The sequence below is a fragment of the Barbus barbus genome (assembly GCF_936440315.1).
Source record: "Barbus barbus genome assembly, chromosome: 4".
NCBI lineage: Eukaryota > Metazoa > Chordata > Actinopteri > Cypriniformes > Cyprinidae > Barbus > Barbus barbus.
This window is the reverse complement of record NC_136732.1, coordinates 39369151-39390628: the sequence shown is the minus strand read 5'-3', so window position 1 is coordinate 39390628 and position 21478 is coordinate 39369151. Positions and strand designations below refer to the sequence as shown.

The following is a 21478-nucleotide window of genomic DNA, read 5'->3' as shown; positions in this document are numbered from 1 at the left end:
GATTATAAAAAACTTAATTACACCATTAAACACAGTTTTACAAACAATTTGGTAAAAATAAAATCTAATCTAATTAATAAATATATCATAGTGATGTCAAATGTATCACAGTCTATAATTGATGTATCGGTTGTGTTGGCAGGAGTTAGTGTGTTATTTCCGTCAGTCTCTCGGCCGGTCGGTGAGTTGGGGCGACCGTCTGGAGTTCATCAACGGCTGGTATCTGCTGCTCATCATCAGCGACATCCTCACCATCATCGCCTCCTTCATCAAGATCGCCATCGAGACCAAGGTGACACACACACACACGCTTACCCTCGAGTGCTAGAGATCCCGCTGTGTCTGAGGAACGCTGTGAGCCGATTGGTGCTTGTGTTTGTGCTGCAGAACCTGTCGTCGTATGACGTCTGCAGCATTTTGATGGGAACCTCCACCCTGCTGGTGTGGGTCGGCGTGATACGATACTTCAGCTTCTTTCAGAAATACAATGTGAGTTTATACGTTTATTCCTCGATTATAGATACGATTATAGTTTTTATTAATGTTTTGAATTATTTATTTATTTGTGTTTTTTGTTTTCATTTTAATTTTAGTGAAAGTGATAGCAATTTTGTTGTTTTTGTCATTTATTAGCTTTTTTATATGCCGATACAGTTTTATTCATTTTTATTTTAGTTTTAGTTATTTTAGTACATCAAGTTAATAAACAAAAATGAGAAATGTTGCCTTGACAACTAGCTAAAATAAAATATATTATTTTAATAATTTATTTCAATTAAAGTTTATTTAATTTCAAGCATTGATTGTTGTTTTTTCCTGATTTTGTCTTGAAATACAGCATGACATTTTTGACAGGCTTTGTGAGATTCACATTTCCTCTTTCTTTGCTTTTCTGTTTCCTAATAACTATGGATCTCTGGAAATATTGCAAATATTACCAAGATATTAACATGGCAAATGTTCAGATGATGTGAATTGTCTGACCTGTCGTCAGATTCTGATCGTGACGCTAAGAGCTGCGTTTCCAAACGTGATCCGGTTCTGCTGCTGTGTTGCTGCCATTTACATGGGCTACTGCTTCTGCGGCTGGATCGTCCTGGGACCCTACCACGCTAAGGTTTGTTAAATTTCAATATTATTTTACCACGCTAAAGTATGCTATATTTCTTTACTAACATGTCCATGTCTTCTGATCTCTGTCGCTCAGTTCCGCTCTCTCTCTACGGTGTCCGAGTGTCTGTTTTCTCTCATTAACGGAGACGACATGTTTGCCACGTTCTCGGAGCTGGAGCAGAGCGGGACGCTGGTGTGGGTGTTCAGTCAGCTCTATCTCTACACCTTCATCTCGCTCTTCATCTACATGGTGCTGTCGCTCTTCATCGCACTCATCACCGGAGCCTACGACACCATCACCGTGAGTCCACCTAACTAAACTAAACTAATGAAAAACATTTACATTGATGGAAATAAAATAAATGTTAAATGTTAGGAAGTATTTGTAATTTTCATTTAGTTTGTTCATTTAAAAATGTATTTGAAAAAAATATATATATTAATGTAAATATTAAATTAACTTAAACTTTTGACTTTTCTCACAGGTCTTAGAGAAGGACTTAGAATATACAAGATATAATCTCAATATTGCAAGGAAAAAATTCTGAATTGTGAGATAAAATCACAATCTTTTATTTAACTGTAAGATGTAAACTCTACAGAAGTTTTAAGCAGCCATGCATTATTATTTTTTTCCTTGTTTTATCGCGATCTCGACATAACAAAAGTTGTTTTCTCGTTATCACGACTTAATTTTATCGTGATCTCGACATAACAAAACTTGTTTTCTCGTTATCACGATTTAATTTTATCGCGATCTCGACATAACAAAACTTGTTTTCTCGTTATCACGATTTAATTTTATCGCGATCTCGACATAACAAAACTTGTTTTCTCGTTATCACGATTTAATTTTATCGCGATCTCGACATAACAAAACTTGTTTTCTCGTTATCACGATTTAATTTTATCGCGATCTCGACATAACAAAACTTGTTTTCTCGTTATCACGATTTAATTTTATCGCGATCTCGACATAACAAAACTTGTTTTCTCGTTATCACGACTTAATTTTATCACGATCTCGACATAACAAAACTTGTTTTCTCGTTATCACGATTTAATTTTATCGCGATCTCGACATAACAAAACTTGTTTTCTCGTTATCACGACTTAATTTTATCGTGATCTCGACATAACAAAACTTGTTTTCTCGTTATCACGACTTAATTTTATCACGATCTCGACATAACAAAACTTGTTTTCTCGTTATCACGATTTAATTTTATCGCGATCTCGACATAACAAAACTTGTTTTCTCGTTATCACGATTTAATTTTATCGCGATCTCGACATAACAAAACTTGTTTTCTCGTTATCACGACTTAATTTTATCGTGATCTCGACATAACAACTTGTTTTCTCGTTATCACGATTTAATTTTATCGCGATCTCGACATAACAAATCTTGTTTTCTCGTTATCACGATTTAATTTTATCGCGATCTCGACATAACAAAACTTGTTTTCTCGTTATCACGATTTAATTTTATCGCGATCTCGACATGACATAAAACTTGTTTTCTCGTTATCACGATTTAATTTTATCGCGATCTCGACATAACAAAAGTTGTTTTCTCGTTATCACGACTTAATTTTATCGCGATCTCGACATTACAAAAGTTGTTTTCTCGTTATCACGACTTAATTTTATCGCGATCTCGACATAACAAAACTTGTTTTCTCATTATCACGACTTAATTTTATCGCGATCTCGACATAACAAAACTTGTTTTCTCGTTATCACGACTTAATTTTATCGCGATCTCGACATAACAAAAGTTGTTTTCTCGTTATCACGACTTAATTTTATCGCGATCTCGACATAACAAAAGTTGTTTTCTCGTTATCACGACTTAATTTTATCGCGATCTCGACATAACAAAACTTGTTTTCTCGTTATCACGATTTAATTTTATCGTGATCTCGACATAACAAAACTTGTTTTCTCGTTATCACGATTTAATTTTATCGTGATCTCGACATAACAAAACTTGTTTTCTCATTATCACGATTTAATTTTATCGCGATCTCGACATAACAAAACTTGTTTTCTCGTTATCACGATTTAATTTTATCGCGATCTCGACATAACAAAAGTTGTTTTCTCGTTATCACGATTTAATTTTATCGCGATCTTGACATTACTATGTGACATTACAATGTGTATATTCTGAGTTTTGTCTTTTAAAAACACTCTCAATTAATACATTAAGCCAGGTTAAGTATTTTAGAATGTTCCTGTCAAGGTTGTGTTCATTACTAGCAATAGTAATGTCGAAATCACTAGAAAATTAAGTTGTGATAATGAGAAAAAAAACTTGTTATGCCGTGATCACGAGAAAACAAGAAAGAAAAAAAAATTATAATAATGTATGGCCGCTTAGAACTTCCATAAAACTTTGATTCAGTGAAAAACATCAGAATTGTGAGATTTAAAAATTGGAATTATAAGACATAAACGAAAATTTTAAGCAAACAAGTCAAAATTGTGAGATGTAAACAAAATTCTAAGAAAAAGTTGAAATATAAACTGCGAAATGTAAACTTGGAATTGTCTATATTTTGCAGTTTTAACTTTTTTTTCTCTGAATTGCAAGAAACAAAGTCAGAATTACTTTTTTTCGTCAGAATTTCGAGATGCAAACTTTCTGAGAAGAAAAGTCTGAATTGTGAGACAATGTTGCAATTCCCTTTTTAATTTTTTATTCCATGGCGGGAAAAAATGTAATTTGCGAGATTGTAAACTCTGAATAGTTTATATCTTGCAATTGTGAGAAGTTTTAATGGTGAGAGATTAAAAAAAAATCGCAATTACTGTTTTAATTTATTTTTATTCTGTGGTGGAAATGGCTTCCATGTGCTTTTTAAGACAGCAAATATACTTAAAACAATTAAAAGTTTAAAATCGCCTGACAGACATGTCGCAGTTTTTGATTGTTTTTCTCTCTGTATGTGTGTTTTGTGTTTAGCAACAAACCCAGGACGTGCCGCAGGTGTCCGAACTGCACCGGTTCATCGCCGAATGCACCGACACGCCGACCTCCGGAAACTTCCACAGCCCAGAGCCGTCCACATGCTCGCTCTTCTGCTGTTTCAACTAGAGAGACTGTGCTTGTGAAGGGGATTCTGGGTAACACCTCATTACTCTTGCACACAGGAAAGGAGGGAACACACACTTCTTTGCTTGTTTGTTTACAGGTGGTAGCTTCACTAATAGAGCATCTCAGCACGCAGCTTTTAAATGCGTTATAATTAATGAGCTGAATATGTTTTGCGTATTTATGATCATCTCGGCTTCTGTGATCAGGACTTGATGCAATAGACCAGCTAAAGGGAGGAGTTACAGCACACAAAATAACACACAAACCGAAACAGATAAACAACATAATATTTCAGGTGAATCTCAAGACCAACTGCCCAGGTCACATTTCACCCTAAAATGGAAAGCGAACAATAAGAAATGATATTTTGCTGAAAGAAAACAAAGCCTTTTTAAGACCATTATGGTTGAAATATGACCTGCACATTTTAGTGAGTTACAACACACAAAAACAAATGAAAACACACTTTTCCAAAATCATATTGCAGGTCCTTTGCTGAATCTCACAACAAAATGTCCAGGTTTCACCCTAAAATTGAAAGCAAATTTATTAAATTTATAAGAAATGTATTAATTTTGCTGAATCCTGTTTTAGGAGAATTATGATATTTTTGCTTTTTGAGATTAATGAATTATTTTTTTGGAAAGGTGACCTGCACTTTTTCTTGACTGTTTTTTTTTTTAATTCGCCTGATTATTTTTATTCCGTTCGCAGCTGTGTATTTTATGATTTTAGGCTTTTTTGTCATTTTTAGAGAATCTTTTTAATACATTTACTGTGTATATATTACATTCCTTATGTTTCATATGCATGTTATGATATTAGTGCTTTGTTGGCAGAGGAGCGTCATATGGATGATAATGTCACTCTTTCTTCTCTAGTCAGTGCTTTGTTTGAGATGTTTCGCCACACGACCGAATGTGTGTGTGTGTTTAACAGGAAGCATAGCTTGCAGGTTTATTTAGTCATTAATATTAATGTGGACGGTGTATCGTACCTGTCCCTGGTGCATTTACTTCTTTCAAAGCCGTCTCACACACACACACACACACACACACACGTACACTGATGTTTGAGAAGCCTTGGGCATCTTGAGAGCTTTTCTCTGCATTGACACACGGGTCAGTCCATCAGGGAGTTACTCGACTGACACAGAGATGCTTTGATTGCTTTCTGTGTTTTTGGTCGATGGCAAGCTAATTTCTGTAATGCTTAGCTCGATTAATTACTAGAAGCCACAAACACGAGGGACCGAACACCAGCTGAATGCAGGACTGAAGGGGAACGTTTCCAATGCATCAGTCTGATTACTGTGTGTTATTTATGAGCTCTCAGTGTATTATATTTATGATGTTAGTCATGGACTTTCAGCTTGTGGCAGTTTAATATCACATCCATAATGCGTGATTTCATCTAGTGCTCTGAAAGAGAGAATCTGATTAGATTTGTTGTTTTTGTGGTTAATTGTTTCTTACCCAGAATCCCTTTTTGGCATAGTTTCATGACATGCATTGAGTTTACCGCTGTTATTTGGGGGATGTTTTAATGAGATGTGCGATTTAAAGTACTTGAAATGACGTTTTATTTTAATATTTTAATTTATTGTGTCTAACTGTAAGCTGAGATGCATTTGGTTTGTATGTTTGTCATTAGTGGCATTCTTTTTTTTTTTAACAAAGGGAATATTTGTTTTTTACATTGCACAATTTTGCACTTTTTTTAAGTTGGTAATTTGTTTGGAGAGATTATTCTGAATGTGTGTTTGTGGTTTTGTGTATGAGTTACTCTCCGTTAAAATGGTTCATATGAATGCTCTTCATTATGATCATAAATATAGACACATTTGAACACAAATATCAGCTCTTAAAGTCACAAATAAAATACATCTGTGAATGTCAACATCAAACATTTTGTCTTTTTGTTTTGTGGACTGAATAACTGAAGCTTGTTCTGCCCATGTGTCAACAAGAGTCCTTTATTCTTCAATTTTTTTTAATTTCCTGAAATATAACAATATAATGATAATATACGGCATTAACCTATACCAACATAATATAATATATAACATAGAAACACTTTTGGGCATTAAAAACCGCTACACTAACCTGTTCCAGGACACTTTATCCAGGAATCCTTCATGGCCTCTGGAGATTCTTCGGAACACGTAGATGAACAATAACCCCCCGAGGCGACGGATGAAGAAACACCGCAGGAAATGCGCTAGGATTCGAGATAGACTCCGGAAAAGGGCTCACAGTCCTCCTCTCCTGAGCATTCTGCTCGCAAATGTCCAATCCTTGGAGAATAAGATGGACGGTCTTAGAGCCAGGATTAGTTTCCAACGGGACATTAGGGACTGCAACATCCTTTGTTTGTCAGAAACGTGGCTTTCGTCCTTGATCCCGGACACTGCTGTAATGCCGAGTGATAACTCTGTTTTTCGGATGGACAGAACAGCAGAGGCCGGTAAATCCAGGGGTGGAGGAGTGTGTTTCATGATTAACAAGAAATGGTGTGATCCCAGGAATATCTCCATTCTGTCGCGTTCCTGCTCGCCTCATCTGGAACATCTTTCCATTATCTGCCGCCCATTTTATCTGCCCCGGGAGTTTTCATCGATCATTGTTACTGCTGTGTACATTCCACCACAGGCAGACACCGGCTTGGCTTTGTCTAAACTTCACGATGTGCTCAGCGGCTACATCAACAAACATCCTGACGCTGCCTTTATCATCGCGGGAGACTTTAACAAAGCCAATCTCAAGCAGGTCATGCCGAACTTTCATCAACATGTATCCTGTCCAACTAGAGGACCAAACACACTGGATCATTGCTACACTCAGTTCAAGAATGCCTACAAAGCCGGCTCACTACCGGCTTTTGGCAAATCGGACTATGCCGCCATTTTCCTCACACCGGAATACAAACAAAGGCTCGTTCAGGATCCTCCGGTGCAGAGAGTAGTGACGCGCTGGTCCTCCCACTCAGAGACTATGCTGCAGGCGGCTCTTGATGACGTCGACTGGGACATGTTCCGGGCGAGTTCTTCTGACGTCAGCGAGTTCACGGATGTAGCATTAAGCTTTGTAAACACGCTAACCGAGCAAGCTACAGAAACAATAACTATAAGGACATTCTCCAACCAGAAACCGTGGGTGGACAGAACAATCTGTGCCGCGGTTAACACACGCACTGCCGCTTACAATGAGGCTCTTCTGACCAGGAATATGAGCGAGTACAAAGCATCGTGCTATGCTCTCCGACGCGCAGTAAGAGCCGCTAAACACAGATACAGAGAGAGAATTGAGTCTCATTTCCAGCTCAACGACTCTCGACGGATGTGGCAGGGACTGAGGACCATCTGTGACTTCGGAAACAAATCCTCCGCGGAGCTGAGAGCAGATCCGTTGCTGGCCGACGAGTTAAACATCTTCTACGGCCGCTTCGATGGCAACGGCGGCGGCGCGTTTCTGCCGTCCAGCGCGTCAGGAAGCAGCAGGCAGAGCAGCGATGATCCTGTAATCACCGTGTCGGAGGATGAAGTTCGGAGGGCGCTAAGGAAAGCAGCCAGACCTGATGGGATAACCGGCCGTGTTCTGAGGTCCTGCGCCGATCAGCTCGCTGGTTTGTTCACGTCTATCTTTAATCCCTTGCTACCTCCGTGGTTCCCACCGCATTTAAAAAAATCTGTCATTATCCCTGTGCCTAAGAACAATAAACCCTCTTGCCTGAATGACTATCGCCCTGTTGCCCTCACATCTATAGTCATGAAGGTTTTTGAGAGACTTGTAAAGAGCCACATCTGCTCCTCTATCCCTGATACTTTGGACCCTCTTCAGTTCGCCCAAACAGATCTACGGACGATGCCATCGCTCACGTCCTCCACTCTTCCCTCACACACATGGACAGCAACAATGGGAATTATGTAAGGCTGCTGCTATTCATTGACTATAGCTCAGCTTTCAACACTATAGTCCCCATCAAGCTGGCATCTATACTCACAGACCTCGGCCTAAACTCCTCACTCTGTGACTGGATTCAAGACGTCCTCACCGGCAGACCTCAAGTGGTGAAAGTTGGCCAGTTCACCTCAAACTCCATCAACCTGAGTGTAGGAGCCCCACAGGGCTGTGTCCTGAGTCCCCTGCTCTACTCTCTCTACACGCATGACTGATCATGGACTTTAGGAAGAGACAGCACCAGCCCTACACTCCTCTTATGATCAGTGGGACCCCTGTGGAGAGGGTGAGTAACTTCAAGTACCTCGGTGTAAACATCTCAGAGAACCTGACTTGGACTACACACATCCAATCACAGGTTAAGAAAGCCAGGCAAAGACTGTACCATCTGTGACAGCTGAGGAAATTCAGGGTCTCACCAGCAATCCTGAAAACTTTCTATTCAGGGACCATAGAAAGTGTATTGCGCAGAACTTTTGAGAAGCTGCTTTTAAAGGCGCTTTATAAAATAAAGTTTATTATTATTATTATTATTTTTGACTCAGTGCATCTCAGTGTGGTATGGAAACAGCTCCAATCAGGACTGCAAAGCACTACAGAGAGTTGTGCGCTTAGCTGAGCGCATCTCAGGGTCTGCTCTCCCCTCTCTGCAGGACATCTACCTCAAACGCTGCAAAAATAGAGCTGTTAAAATCATCAAGGACTCAAATCACCCTGCTAACCGACTATTCACTTTGCTTCCATCTGGTAAACGCTTCCGTAGCCTGATGGCAAAAACTGAGAGACTTAGGAGGAGCTTCTTCCCCCAGGCCATCAGGCTCCTAAACTCTAACTCTGTGTCATAACATCACTTGACTCCATGTAAATATCACTATATCAATAAGCTATTCATATTTTTTTCTACCTCATATTGCAGCCATTTAAATACCCTGTACAACTTTTTGCACATTCCTCATATTACTAAGTCAACAGCATACAGACCTGCACATTTATATTTATATTTTTATCTTTTATTTTATTTTATTCTTTTATTCTTTTCTACTTTTCTTTTTCTTAATATTTGTATACTTTATAATTGCACTGTCCTTGGAGCGGACCTGACCTACATTTCACTGCTGGTTATACCCTGTATAATTGTGTATGTGACAAATAAAACTCTTGAATCTTGAATCCCCAAACAGTAGATACCCCCCCCCCCCCCCCCCCGCAATTTATTTAGAAAATTTATTTAGAGTTTATTCTAACTTTTTTTCCCGTTACTCTGAGTTTTCGTTTCTGATGTTGTTTTTTCCCTTAGAATTCCTTAGAATTAAGATTTTTCATCTTATAGTTCTGACTATTTGTTCTTCGTATTCTGAGAAAAAACGTGAAATTCCAAGATTTAAACAGGCAATTCTGAAAAAAAGGTCAGAATTGTGAGATTGCCTTTTTAATGTTTCAACTGTGGCAGAGATAAGCTTCCATACCCCTTGTTGAGATTTACTGATCTACTTTGTACATTAAGTGAGTGCACTGACACGGATGGTCCAATAGATGGAGCAGTGAACATCATGAGATGTGGCTCTGCTGTGCTTCATTTACTAAACGTCTGGAGAGAGAAAGGAGACTACAGATGGAGGAGGGGCTGTGAATCAAGAGCCAGACTACTGACGAAAACAGACACAATAAAAATGACATTGATAAATGAAAGCTGGCAAACCATTCAAATGCCTCTGCGCTTCAATCACAACACGAGCGCCAAGAACACAGATCTTCATTTCAAATACAGACACTTTTATTATCAAAAGGCAAAACCAAACCTTCACAACACAAACACAAGAACGTCATTATCTGGCATTTGAGAAGATCATGGTGGGAGAAATGACACTTAAGATGCTGTGGATGCGTGGTGTAATCAGATGTGTCAGTGGGACACAAGTGTCGTCCGGTTCTCTTAACGCTCGCATGCATTATTCAGTGCAGGATGGAACCACAGCAAGCACAATCCACCATCAGATGGACTGATAGACTGAAGACTCGAGCCCAAGGGAGAGAAGAGAGCGCAGATCCTCCATGTCCTGCATTAAAGGTGGCCTGTTGCCTGTCAATCTGTCACCTGAGGCCTGAATATTTAATGTATACGCCGTTTGTTCCAGGCGTTTTACTGTGCTCATGTAGAGCGATGTTGAAGAGGCTTTTAAAAGCAGGTGAAGGACCTTAACAAAGGCAAGTGAAAACCAACCCAGTTTTCTCAGCATTCATACTGTCCTCGGTCCTAAAATGAGTCAAAGTGAAATGATTTAAAGTGCATTAATAACTTTGAATTTTTTTTTGTGTACTTCCAGCAGTTGAGCCTGTGAGCACAAGAGTGATTACAAGAGAAAATGCCAGATATAAATGTCTTTCAATGTCACACATCATTCCAGTCCATGAAAGATAACTGCACAGAATCTCTAGTTGTTTCATATGGGACATACATTAATTAATGAAATTCAACCATTTATGAGGTGAGGAATTAACAATAGGTATTTTTTTGCAATAAATAATGTTTTATAGTCTAATGTATATCTTTAAATCATATTAGGCAGTGTTTTTTATTCAGAAATTTAATTAATATACATTTTGTATTATACTATTTGTATTTGTTTAAATATCCTTTGCTGCTGATGTTTCGTTTAAAAATAAATAAATAATAAATAGACTTGTACACAAGTTAAAACTGCTCAAATGCTGTTGCTCGCTTGGACAGGAAGCAGAAGTAACCATGAGAGCACAGTGAAGGATCATTTAAAGTTCCCTGTGTTTGTACAGTAGGCTACATAAACTTTCTCATAAATCAAGTTAATGTTATCTAAAGGCTAATGTACTGAGACAATGTAATTACACCGACACGCTCCCAGTCCATCTGTGTGTTCGCTTTTTAGCGTGTTTCTGTTTTTTTGTTTGTTTTTGGGGGTTTTTCTCAGTGCGTTGCATTTTTTTTTATTATTATTTTAGTCTCTCAGACGCTCTTCCTTGTAGGACGGTAGGCTATACAATGCTGTTAGGGCTTTTCCCTGTGTTATACATTGAGATATTTTCAGTATTATCATAATGAGAAGTGACACACACAAGAAGTATCTTCTAGTCTTTTTCACTTTAAGCATGTGAAAAAAACATCAACAAAGAGTTCTGAGTCATGACCAAACCAACCAGCTTATAATCATTGTGCAAGGTATTTAAAACTCAGACAAAGTGTGTACTTTTTATGAACATTACTAATGGTGTAACTGAAATATGGTACAATACAAAACTATTTTCAAATAAAGGGATAGTTCACTAAAAAATGAAAGTTACCTCATTATTTACTCACCCTCAAGCCATCCTGTGTAAATGACTCTTTTTTTTCTGACGAAGTTATATTACAAAAATATGCTGGCTCTTCCAAGCTTTATGATGGCTGTTGAGTGCATTTGCCCATCATAAAAGTGCTCCAGGGGTTAATAAAGGCCTTCTGAAGCGAATCAATGCATTTGTGTAAGAAAAATGTCCGTATCTGAAACTTCATAAACAGTAATCTCTAGCTTCCGCTAACTGTCCTGCTTTCATGAGAGAGTGGCGTTTCTGCAGATGATGTAGGTGTAACATAAGCTCTGGTGAGAACATGCTAGTCTCGCAAGAACCAAGTTTTGTTTACAGCAAAGGAAAACCAGTCTCCTCTTGGCTTTCATCAAAACATAAACACTTCTCACCAGAGCTTACGCTATGCCTACGCCATCCGCTGGAACGCCACTCTCGTATGAATGCATACGACAGTTAGCGGATGTTAGAGATGCTCATTGTATTCATCTGAAAGAAGAAAGTCATATACACCTTGGATGGCTTGAGGCTGAGTAAATGACTAAATAATTATACAATGATTATTTCTGCCTAAATTATTCGCAACCACCATTTTACAATGATAGTGTTTAAAAAATAATGCTTTAGTGAAAAAATGCTGGTAATACTTAACTCACGCTCATAGTTTTGATGAGAAAACATCACATCTGGTGAGTGAGTAGCCCCAGAGTGCACCCTGGGCGATGGGGCGGGGCTACACATTAAGGTGGGGCGACACGTGTCGCTCCGCCCACCCCCAATTTCATTGGTTTATAATACAGCAGAGTTATTGATGTAGACGTTTGTGCATAAGCATTATTTTATATACGTTTTTAAGAATGATCTAGCTGTTTGGCTAAATATTAAGTGCTAACAACAGCGAATTCAGTTAGAGTCAATTAGCAAATGTGTTTTTTTTTATTTTTTATGACTAATTAAGATTAAGTTCCTGTCAAATGCTTGGTGGCGGCATCTCCGAGTACATTGGGTAGAACAGAGCTGTGCGATATGAGCAGCTCACAAATTAAGTCTGGGGAACAAATTCTTAATTCGTGGCCATGATATAGTCCTACCTGTGCTATAGCACGTTAAATGAAGTCAGATATTATTGCACTTTTCACAGTAGGCTACACGAAGTAGTCATTGAGCAGTTTTAGCTGGGCGATGTTGATAAAAATGATCCACTATTTGAGATTTAGCTGTTTTGTAATCAGAATCAGAATGAGCTTAATTGCCAGGCATGTTTACACATACGAGGAATCTGTTTTAGTGACAGAAGCTCCACAGAGAAACAGAAAGACAGCAACAGGACACAGATAATAAAAGAATAATATACAAAATAGAAAAACACACTATATAATGTAGACAATTATGTATGTAAACTTATATGTGCATAACTGTACATACATAATTGTCTGTTATATATTGTGTTTTTTGCTATTTTGTATAGGCCTATTTGTATATTATTCTTTGCCCATATTCATTATTTTAGGATCGGTGGAAAAGCACAAACTTAGGAAATGATGATCATTCACTGTATTTCAGTAAAACATAGGACAAACCCGCAAATAGTTTTATTTTAAAGAACAACTGTGGTGACAAATAAGACAATAATACCCAATAGCCCATCAGCATGACCTGGGGTTTAAATGTAACCAGTTCTACTCCACCCGCGGTCTCCGGCGCAGGAGGTGGGCGCTCTAGCAAGGAGGGTAAAGGCCACGACCTCTAGCGTCAGTCGCCACAGCGCCTCTTTTTGAGATCAGGGGAGTGAGGTTTTACACGCACCAGCACTTACTTGGTATGTCTGTTACATATGTGTGGATAATGGGAATGAAAACCTTAATGTACAGGTGCATCTCAGAAAATTAGAATATGGTGAAAAAGTTCATTTTTTCTTGTAACATTTCAAAAAGTGATACTTTCATATATTTTAGATTCATTACATGTAAAGTAAAACACTTAAAGTTTTTTTTATTTTTTTTATTTTGATGATTAGAGCTTACAGCTTATGAAAGTCAAAAATCAGTATCTCAAAATATTATTTACATTTGAGTTTCAATTAATGACCATCCCTACAGTATAAATTCTGGATATCTCTTGTTCTTTGAAACCACAATAATGGAGAAGACTGCTGACTTGGCAATGATCCAGAAGACGAACATTGACGCCCACTTGTGAGAGCTTCACAAGGAGTGGACTGAAGCTGGAGTCAGTGCATCAAGAGTCTCCACGCTCAGACGTCTTCAGGAAAAGGGCTACCAAGCCACTTCTGAACCAGAAACAACATCAGAAGTGTCTTACCTGGACTGTGGAGAAAAAGAACTGAACTGTTGCTCAGTGGTCCAAAGTCCTCTTTTCAGATGAAAGTAAATTTTCCTCACTGATGCTGGAGTTTGTGCTAAAGGAGCCTCGACCAAGTATTGAGTGCATAAATGAACATACTTTAAACAACTTGAACTTTTCTGTTTTGCAAATCCTTTTTTTGATTCATCTTAAATATTCAAATATTTTGAGATACTGATTTTTGACTTTCATGAGCTGTAAGCTCTAATCATCAAAATAAAATAAAAACACTTTTGAAGTGTTTTACTTTACATGTAATGAATCTAAAATATGTGAAAGTTTCACTTTTCGAAATAAGTTACAAGAAAAAATGAACTTTTTCACAATATTCTAATTTTCTGAGATGCACCTGTATAAACCTTAAAATTAACAGTATTTTATTATTATTTTGCATATAGGTCTATTTTAAATGTTTTTGTTGACTAAAACAGCCGTTATTAAATCTGACCAATCAAATCGAATCAAATATTATTAATGTGTTTTAGTGCGTATTTAAGCAATAAATGTTATACTTTTATATATAGGCTATGCACAAATTAAATGACTGGTTTTGTGGCTCAATCCTTTAAAAAGAACCAGGAATCACTGTACTATATTAGACCTACTGATTTTAGATTTTTAGTAGGCTAGTTATTATAATTATTATATCTTTAATAAATAAATAAAAAATATTAATCATGGAGATTGTCTCTTTTAGTCATTAAAAGTGCTCACGTATATTGCACAGATTTACATCTCTGAGTGATTTAATATTCGACAGTTATGCAGGTCTATATGTCTACAATGATCGAGTGTTAATAATGAATCTAAATTCAACCCAGATTAGAACAGGCACACAAAGAGGGTGTGGATACAGAAATAATTGGATTTTTAATATCTGATGTTACATGGACACTTATTTAGCCTACTATAATATAGGGACCTTTAAAAATGGTAAGAGAATCAATATAGGCTCAAATATTTTATTAAGATATAAACAAGGAAACATTGAGTTTGCCACGAAAACATTTTATTAGCACTTACAAGTTTGTGACGCATTGAGCAACGCTTATGTTCGTGTTTGTCTATCTCTAAAATACATCTAAATTATTCTAAATTATCGTAATTTGCGTATAAAATCCCAATTTAGTGCTGATCCGTGGCCTGCCGATCCTCAAGGAAATATGAATGAAGCGGTATTCAGCCTTAAGAACCCGGAGGTGCTGTCATTAAGAGTTGTAAACAATGACTTCATCTGACTAAAATTACCATGGTTACTAATCAGATAATAATTAAGATAGGCCTATGATTCAATGATGAGAGTTAGCACGTAATATTTCTGTAATATGGCCAAATCAATTACAAAATCGTACACAAAGGAATGCGCATGCTCGCGTCTACAGATTTGCCGTGTTATAAACCAATGGAATTGGGGGTGGGTGGAGCGACACGTATCGCCCCGCCCCAATCGTCTAGATTGCACTCTGGAGTACTTGCATCTGGTCACATACGGATGCAGTGCCGATCCTAGCCTTCAGGGGGCCCTACATGAAAACTGGCTAGATGATCACATATCATCTAGCAGCAGGACGTCAAATATTTAACTGCATTCAAATCTCAGATCAGATCCCAAATTTCCACATACACATTATGGTCGTAACTCCACACTGCTCTGGTAATACTCTACATTGAAAATGAATAACTTGCGGTCTGTTAATAGTCATACCGCCAGTTTCACATACAAGGCTTAAGTCTAATCCTAGACTAAAATGTAAGTCTGAGCTGTTTCAACTGAAAGAAACTTGATTTAAAAATACACCAGTGCCTTTGTTTTGTCACAAGATGCACACCAGTAATGTTTATAAAAGTTACTTTAATGTCCTAATTGAACTATGATCTAATCCTGGTTTAGTCTAAACCCTGTCTGTGAAACCGGGCCAAAGACAGTAGACAATCTCTGAAGATAGTGGACAATATTTTCGACATTTGAATATGATTGTTGCATTTCACCCCCTAATGATAGTTGCACAGAACTTTCTCATTGGGCTAATCAACATACATAATAAATATCTAATAATTGTTTCTGTCATAATTATTCATAATTAATGTTTACAGAATAACATTAAAGTGGTCAAATACTGGTAATTGTCACCTCATGGTCAAAGGCCGCTTTAGAATTAGAACAATTAGGCTAATTAAATTTTTTAGTTGTAGTTATCTGTCACAGAATGGCCAGTCTCACCTTCACTGATCACTTTCACCTGGTCCTCATTAATCATCATGCTCACCTGATCATCGTCACCATCATCACCAGCCACATATAAGCACCTTCACCAGTTCACTCAGGGTCCGATCTTGTACCTGCGACAAGGACCGACGCCCTACGAAGCCCTAGTGCTGAGTATACCTCCCTTATCATTACGTACCTGCTACTTACCTTCTGCCTTGTCCTTCTCCGTTCCCTCTCCTTCATCAGATCCTGTTTGGCTGTTGTGGCTATCCGCTACCTCCCGTAGTCCTGGCACACCGATCTCCAGAGACCTGCCAAGACAAGAGAGACATTATCAGATTCACCGATCACCTATCACCACTATTTGCACGGTGTAACTCACCTGGATTGGAGCAGCTATCACCGTGGTTGTGTGACTGAGCACCTGAATAAAGCACTGATTGTTTTACTTACCTCTGTGTTGACTATTCCGTTACAGAAGATCGGACCAAGAAGGCTTAAAGGATGAGTACGAGCGACCCATTTCAGGAATTGGTTGACACACTCAAGAGGATACTTATCCGTCCTTCCTCACCTTCACGACCGGTCTCTGCACCTACCTCAGTCACTTCCGCAACAACCTCTTCTTCACCTATAATGTTCGCCAGTCCCATGGCCCGACCAGCGCCCTACTCAGGTGATCCGGAGGAGTGCAACGGTTTCCTGCTTCAATGCTCATTAACCATTGATTTACACCCGCAGATGTTCTCAACTGATCAAGCTAAAATAACCTTTATAATCACTTCCCTCACGGGCCCGGCGCTGAGATGGGCTGAGACGATCCTTAGTCAGGCTGGACCCGCTACACAGTCATATCTTCAATTCCTCGCCCACTTTAAAGAAGTCTTCAGCAACTCCCCGGGTTATTCTACGGTTGGTGAGCAGTTATACAAACTTAGACAGGGAACCATGGATATTCGCCAGTATTCCCTGAAGTTTCGCACCCTCGCAGCCGCGAGCGGCTGGAATGAACCATCGCTCATCACAGCCTTTCGTCAAGGTTTGAATTCTCGTCTCAAGTATCAGCTGGCCGCTTATGACGACACTTATGGGCTAGAGAAATTCGTTCAACTCGCAATCCGATGTTCCAACCGTATGAAGGCTGTCTCCATGGAGTCCACATCTACCGTTGACACTCCTCCCCCTCGCCAGCCAGAGGCTCGACCGGAACCCATGCAGACAGACTCCTTCCATCTGTCCCCTACTGAACGACAACGTCGCATCAACAATAGGTTGTGCCTATACTGTGGAAGCTCCGAGCATGATATCCAGTCCTGCACCCTTCGACCACCTAGACTTCTGGTGAGTGGCGTTCAAACCCAAGTCGACAAGATGAATCCCTTATCTACCTGTGCTAATATTGTCCTTGATAATCACCTCATACCTGTCACAGTCCTCCTTGACTCCGGTTCAGCGGGGAACTTCATCTCGGGAAGGCTCTGCCGTCAGCTCAACCTCACTCCCGTTGCGACCGAGACCTCTTACCAAATCCAAGCCATAACAGGTACGCCCCTCACCCGCCGTCTAGTTAAAGATAGTGTAGGTCCCCTGTCACTTCGTCTTGGATTGTTACATCACGAATCCATCCATTTGCTCCTTTTAGAAGAATCCACCGTCGATATTGTTTTAGGTCGACCCTGGCTGGTGAAACATAACCCCATTTTATCCTGGACCTCGGGAGAGGTCCTAAGATGGGGTACTAATTGCTTCCCTCGTTGCTTCCCACATTTACCCAAACCACAATCACCTCAGACCCAAGATCTTCCACTCCAAACGACCAGTATCGCCAGCCCACCTGAGTTCCCGCTGGTCCCGTCCAGCCCACCTGAGTTCCCGCTGGTCCCGTCCAGCCCACCTGAGTTCCCGCTGGTCCCGTCCAGCCCACCTGAGTTCCCGCTGGTCCCGTCCAGCTCTCCTTCGTCTCCGCAGGTCCCGTCCAGCTCCGCGCCTCCCGTGCGCCATCCAATGTCCGCGCTGCAAGCGCGCCCTCTAATGTCCGCGCTGCAAGCGCGCCCTCTAATGTCCGCGCTGCAAGAGCGCCCTCAAGAGTCCGCGCTGCAAGAGCGCCCTCAAGAGTCCGCGCTGCAAGAGCGCCCTCAAGAGTCCGCGCTGCAAGAGCGCCCTCAAGAGTCCGCGCTGCAAGAGCGCCCTCAAGAGTCCGCGCTGCAAGAGCGCCCTCAAGAGTCCGCGCTGCAAGAGCGCCCTCAAGAGTCCGCGCTGCAAGAGCGCCCTCAAGAGTCCGCGCTGCAAGAGCGCCCTCAAGAGTCCGCGTTGCAAGAGCGCCCTCAAGAGTCCGCGCTGCAAGAGCGCCCTCCTGTATCTACACTGGTCCCGTCCAGCTCTCCTTCGTCCAGCTCTCCTTCGTCTCCGCTGGTTCCGTCCAGCTCCGCGCCTCCAGAGCGCCCCCAAGAGTCCGCTCCTCCAGAGCGCCCCCAAGAGTCCGCTCCTCCAGAGCGCCCCCAAGAGTCCGCTCCTCCAGAGCGCCCCCAAGAGTCCGCTCCTCCAGAGCGCCCCCAAGCGCCCGCTCCTCCAGAGCGCCCCCAAGCGCCCGCTCCTCCAGAGCGCCCCACAGAGCCCACTCCTCCGCCCAAGGACCCCGCTCCTCCAGAGCGCCCCCAAGCGCCCGCTCCTCCAGAGCGCCCCACAGAGCCCACTCCTCCGCCCAAGGACCCCGATCCGCCAAGGCCGCCCAAGGACCCCGATCCGCCAAGGCCGCCCAAGGACCCCGATCCGCCAAGGCCGCCCAAGGACCCCGATCCGCCAAGGCCGCCCAAGGACCCCGATCCGCCAAGGCCGCCCAAGGACCCCGATCCGCCAAGGCCGCCCAAGGACCCCGATCCGCCATGGTCTCCCAAGACTCCTGATCCGCCATGGCCTCCCAAGGCTCCAGATCCGCCCTGGAGGCTTCCCTGTTCGGCTCCAGCCTCCAGGACGCCCACCCCCCCTCCCCGGTATTATTGTTACGTCGCGGGACGCGCCGTCCGGGAGGGGGAGGTAATGTCACAGAATGGCCAGTCTCACCTTCACTGATCACTTTCACCTGGTCCTCATTAATCATCATGCTCACCTGATCATCGTCACCATCATCACCAGCCACATATAAGCACCTTCACCAGTTCACTCAGGGTCCGATCTTGTACCTGCGACAAGGACCGACGCCCTACGAAGCCCTAGTGCTGAGTATACCTCCCTTATCATTACGTACCTGCTACTTACCTTCTGCCTTGTCCTTCTCCGTTCCCTCTCCTTCATCAGATCCTGTTTGGCTGTTGTGGCTATCCGCTACCTCCCGTAGTCCTGGCACACCGATCTCCAGAGACCTGCCAAGACAAGAGAGACATTATCAGATTCACCGATCACCTATCACCACTATTTGCACGAAGTGTAACTCACCTGGATTGGAGCAGCTATCACCGTGGTTGTGTGACTGAGCACCTGAATAAAGCACTGATTGTTTTACTTACCTCTGTGTTGACTATTCCGTTACATTATCGTTATAGTTATCATTCTTGGTGTGAACAGGCATTTAGTCATTGATTTAAAGTAATACGATTTTAATTTGCTGTGACTCTGATGAGGATTCGGCTATTAAACACTAACTGTGACTTCAGAAGGAAATATGCGTGTTAATACGCTATCTATATGCCAAAGTTAGTAGTCAAAGTTAGTAGTACGCCATCTGTGTAGAAAACAAATAGGATTTCACTTCTTCGCTTCTGCTCTGAGGTTTCTGAATTGGGCTGTTTTTGTTATAGGGAGTGTTTGTTCCTGTCCTGTTTCTAGCTCAGGCTTGTGTTTCTGTGCGAGTGCCAGTGTTGTCGAGCCGTGTTGCCCAGCTGCAGGGCTGATCGCTGGCATTGGGGGAAAAAAACTATCAGATAAATAGCATAGGAAGTGAGTGGCAGCTAAAATGCCCCGCCCCTTCCTGCCAGTTCGGCACCGTCCCTTACTGCAAGGGTCAGGATATTTCCTCCCTTTGTGTGCGCTCCTGAAGGAGGCCAAAACGTCCGTCAGCCAACACACTTGCGTTTGAGCACTCGGAGGTCTGGACTCTCTAAAATGTCACCCTTTATTTTGTCTGGATACTCTGCTGTTGCTAAGCATGAGGTCATCGCGCCCCTCCAAAAGCTCTATGATGTCATGGTTGAGTCAAAGCGAAGGTTCTATCGATATGCAATAAATCCAGCCTGGTTTTTGGCACCTGTTTGCGCAATAAATATTCCGTAATATTTCTATGTGGGTGTGTACAGAAGCCTGTTGAGATTGACATATGACTGTATTCAAATGATGAGGTTGGAAATTAAACAAAAAAACATGAGCTAATAACATCTTTATTCAATTTTGCAATGATATTGTTGCCGATGCAATTCACACTGACAGGTCTGTAAGACTGTGCTCATAGGACCCAGTAAAAACTGCAGAGAATAAACACAACAGGAGTTTTTTTTGCATGCTTTGCCTATCAGAAATGCATCGGCTTCTGCCAGAAGAGCTTTGTTTGTCAGAAAAGGAGAGCGCTCACGAGACAGAGAGGCAGACAGACATGCCGAAAGCCCACCCTGTGTCCCACCGTCTCAACAGCGCCAGAGAGAAAGGAAGACAAAGACTTGTATGAGAGGAGCAGCAGTCTAGAGGCTTCCCCAGAGTGTCTGGCAAAACAGGCTTAAAAGCAAACGCTACCAAACCACATTCAGATAATAGGAAAAATATGTATTTTGTAAATATGAACATGCATTCAACCGTCCACTATAGAGGAGCAGAGTTTAATGTGCTCACACAGGTGTCTTTAAGCAGTAGACCAAATAAATCTGTCTGAAATCTGATAGGCATGTGGTGCTCAACTGGTGAGCTGCAAATCAAAAATGCTGTGCACAAAGAGCAGAAAAAGATTATCCTAAGTGTAAATAATAAAACGATATTATCATTCAGATTCATGAAAGCAAAGTAAATAGGTGTGTCAACTTTTAAACAGAGAAAATGCTGCCAAAATGCATCAGGGGTCAGTTTTTTTCTATTCAGCTTATGTCTTTTAAATAATTTTGAATAAATTTGGGCCAAATTTTGAATTGGTCAAAGTGTAATCGACTGGAGTAAAACCTAACTTGTCTACTATTTTAGTGGTATAGTTTTTATAACTGTAATATATATATATATATATATATGTAGTAATATTTTAAATGTATTCAATATGTATTTGTTTTCATATAATTTTTTTATAAACTAAAAGAAAATTTTAAATGTTGCCTGGCAACTAAATTAAATCCCCTTTTTTATATAATATATTAATCGTTTCTGTAAACATTTATTTTATGTCAAGAAACATGTAAACTGTTGCAGTTTTAGTTAGGTCTGCCCCTGTTTCTCTTGCTCTCC

General features: G+C 40.8%; 1 protein-coding gene across 1 annotated transcript in view; it reads left to right on the top strand.

The window, feature by feature from the left end:
* The window catches only part of LOC306863379 (mucolipin-1-like), a 37623-nt gene extending 31504 nt beyond the window's left edge, over nt 1-6119 (top strand). Inside the window, exons 9-13 of the mRNA XM_079406684.1 lie at nt 143-292; nt 388-489; nt 995-1117; nt 1208-1414; nt 4085-6119. Coding sequence (XP_079262810.1) covers nt 143-292; nt 388-489; nt 995-1117; nt 1208-1414; nt 4085-4216 — 714 coding nt within the window. The 3' untranslated portion in view covers nt 4217-6119. The remainder of the gene's footprint in view (nt 1-142; nt 293-387; nt 490-994; nt 1118-1207; nt 1415-4084) is intronic.
* Nucleotides 6120-21478: the final 15359 nt, after the last annotated feature.